Source organism: Austrofundulus limnaeus, unplaced genomic scaffold (genome assembly GCF_001266775.1).
Source record: "Austrofundulus limnaeus strain Quisiro unplaced genomic scaffold, Austrofundulus_limnaeus-1.0 Scaffold174, whole genome shotgun sequence".
Taxonomy (NCBI): domain Eukaryota; kingdom Metazoa; phylum Chordata; class Actinopteri; order Cyprinodontiformes; family Rivulidae; genus Austrofundulus; species Austrofundulus limnaeus.
Window position 1 is genome coordinate 112,199 of NW_013952576.1, and position 3,099 is coordinate 115,297.

Genomic DNA, 3,099 nt, shown 5'->3' on the forward strand with positions numbered 1-3,099 from the left:
AATATAATATTAGCATTTACTCTTTTTTGTACTGTAATATTGATATATAATATAATGCATATTGTTTATTTAGTAAATTCTAGTAGTTTAGAGATTTTGATTTTTTTTGTAAAATTTAAAAGAATAATTAAATAAATGTTACTACACCCAAAAGTTTGTTTTTTCAGTGCAGGCTGGCAAAAACTTCTCCGCATCAAGGCAAATTCAAGATGGCTGACTCATCTTACCTGAGGGAGAGATAAGACCCACCCACCAGAACACTACTGTATGGTTCCTAAACCTTTTGAGCGTTCCACACAAATTAGCTATAAAATATTGAGCCCTATTCAGTTAAAGTGGCATAAATCTCAACAGAGCTCAAAACTTTATAGTTTGGTCAACTCCATAACGACATTTGACTGTTGTGACCTTATTAGTTATGAGCTAGTACAACTGTTTGGGATTACAGTGGGTGAAAACCTCAGGCACAAGACATTATCGAGGTAAAAATTAAAAGACATAATTCTACCATGAGACTTGCAAGAAAAGGCCAAACCCTCAGTGAAGCCGAGGATGCAAGTTTAGCAAACACTCTGCTCTGATGCATGTAGTGAGTAAAAGAAAAAAAATGCATACAAACACTAAAAACGGAGCTCCTTGATCCACCAGAAGCAACAAACCAAACTCTCTCAGGAGCTTTACTCACCTCTCTCTGTTACTAATTCTCCTCTCCTCAGCCCTTACTCACCCTGCCTCCCCCTCCATGTAGAGCTCGGCCAGCCAAACGGAGCCAAGATCCTCCTGTCCTCTTTCATACTCCACTTCCTCCTCCTCCTCTTCTCTCAGCCACACCGGGATGGCGTCGTGTTTAAGCCTGGATCCGTCCTTTCTAACTGATCTCAGACCAGCGCTCGCTGAGTCTTTGGGTTTACTGTTGATCGCTTTAGATGAAGCGACCGAATCAGCAGGTCGAGTTGAAACTAAACGGGCCTCGGTGTTGGGTGAGATCGCTGCTGCAGGATCAGATTTGTGACTTTCGTCCTGCAGCCGCTCATCTTCAACAATGTCATCCAACTCTGCCTCCCTGAGCGGAGGCCAGTTTGATTGGCTGCTTGTCTCTTTCTGGTTGATCTGAGAAAATGAAAGATAAGTTGGAGTCTGTTTTTTCCAAATAGGTTCTACAGTCCACTCCTCCTCTTCCTTTCCTTTTATTTTGCTTTCTTTCTTTTCTTTTTGCTTATCTGTCTCATGAATTTTCTCCCTTTGTTGCTTTACTTCTGCCTTTTCCTCCTGGGTTTTCTCCATCCTCTTACTTTCCTCTTCCCTCTCCAGCTCCTCTCTGTGTTTCTTCTCTGCCTCTATTCTTTCTAACTTTTCTTTCTGGCTCTCTATTTCTTTGTCTTTGTCCAGCCTTTCTCTCTCTTTCTTCTCTGCTTCTTCCCTTTCCACCCTATATTTCTCCTTTTTCTCTGCCTCATCCCGTTCAGTCCTTTCTATCTCTTCCTTTTCCAGCCTTTCTTTCTCTTTCTTCTCTGCCTCTTCTCTCTCCTTTCTCAGCATCTCCTGCTCTCTTCCTTTCTCCTGTTCAAAGGCAGCTAGTCTTAGACTTGCCACCAAACTCAGTCCTTGTGTCTTGTCTGTTTTTGCAAACACTTGGGTTTTAGAAACCTCCTGTTCTGTTTGACTTTCTGCTGAGTCAGAGAAAACTTTGGGAGGTGGAACGTCCACGTCAGTGGTGCTCAGAGGCTCATCGACTGCCTCAGAGGAGGACAGGGTCTCTGTATCTACTTCATGGGCTTCGTTATCTGGAAAATGGTCTGCAGAAGGATGACCAGCTTCACTTGATCCACTTGTGTGCAGAACAGAGACAACCGTCTCAAAGCTAAATATGACGAACAGAAAACAAAGAACTGTGAGACAGAGCTCCGCCTAAAACATCCTGCAAAACCACAACCAAAACCTGCAGAGAGCCAGTCATCATGCTTGGTTTCCCTCATAGACTTATTGGTGCAAATCCAAAAGGGTTTGCAAAAAGACTCAAAAGGAAACATGTTTTTTAAATATAAACAGAAGGAGCCACACTGTGCTGTGTTCTAACTCGTGCAAGACATCCTGACACAGTTAAAAGCATGAAATACACTTTATGAACCATGCAGCTAAGAGTCCACGTCAGGCCAGAGGGAGATTTGTAGGATTAAAGCAAGACAAATTCTCTGCAGCTCACATGAACGCCACATGTTCTGAGCAGATTTATAACCAAAAACAACCAACACCAGCCACTGGCAACAAAACAACGGTGAAGTCTGGATCTGAAAGTCAACGAGGAGGACTGCAGCCATAGTTTTGCTTGCAATAAAAAGAGGTCAAATATTTTTTCTGCATAAAGAGAAACATGATCATTGTTGTGCAAAAGACCAGAAAAAAGTAAAGAACTCACTTCTGATCCTGACAACGTTTTTGTGTGGACAAAAAAAAGAGAATTTTTCAAAACATAGGTGCTGTTGATTATCAGGATGGGAGGAAAAAGGTTACAAAAGCATTCCTGAAGAGTTCACAAATCCACAATTAGACTGATATTTGTGTAAAAGAAGAAAGAGACGTTGGTTCGACCATAAAAAAATCACTTCTATTATCAAAGCACTAACAGCACATCCTCCTGTTTTCCACCAAACCAGTGTGTCAGCCAACATGGTCAGGTGACAAAGTACCCAGCTGTCTGACTTAAAGAGTGACAAAACAATTCAAGATGCTATATACAAACGAAATTAAAGATTTTGTTAAAAAGAGGAATAAAAAAGCTATTTTTTTTCTTTGTGGAGAACCTTGATCTTACCTCCATTAGCTAGGCTGTTGTGTAAATGGTTTATCTCACATGGACCTTGTGAATGCTTCCCTACATTTGGACAATCCCAGGCTTTCTATCTGTTTTTTTTATTTGAGCAAAGGAAAGTACAAACTCTCAGTACTTTTTTGAGGAATGTTGTATTCATGCATTTTTGTGCAACTAAATAATGAACCTATATAAGTTGGATGTTAGTCATCTCTTGTGTTTGGTGTTCATGTTTTGATCCTATAATCCTGTTGAAGTAGTTTTAAAGAAAAGTGCAATTTGTTTAAAGG

The 3,099-nt window shown here is 40.6% G+C and overlaps 1 protein-coding gene across 1 annotated transcript in view; it reads right to left on the minus strand.

Moving 5' to 3' along the window:
* The window catches only part of LOC106524019 (EH domain-binding protein 1-like protein 1), a gene marked incomplete at both ends in the record, with an annotated part of 40,648 nt that overhangs the window by 9,948 nt on the left and 27,601 nt on the right, over window positions 1-3,099 (minus strand). The window contains 1 exon segment of the mRNA XM_014017645.1: window positions 728-1,861. Within this exon segment, the coding sequence (XP_013873099.1) occupies window positions 728-1,861 (1,134 nt within the window).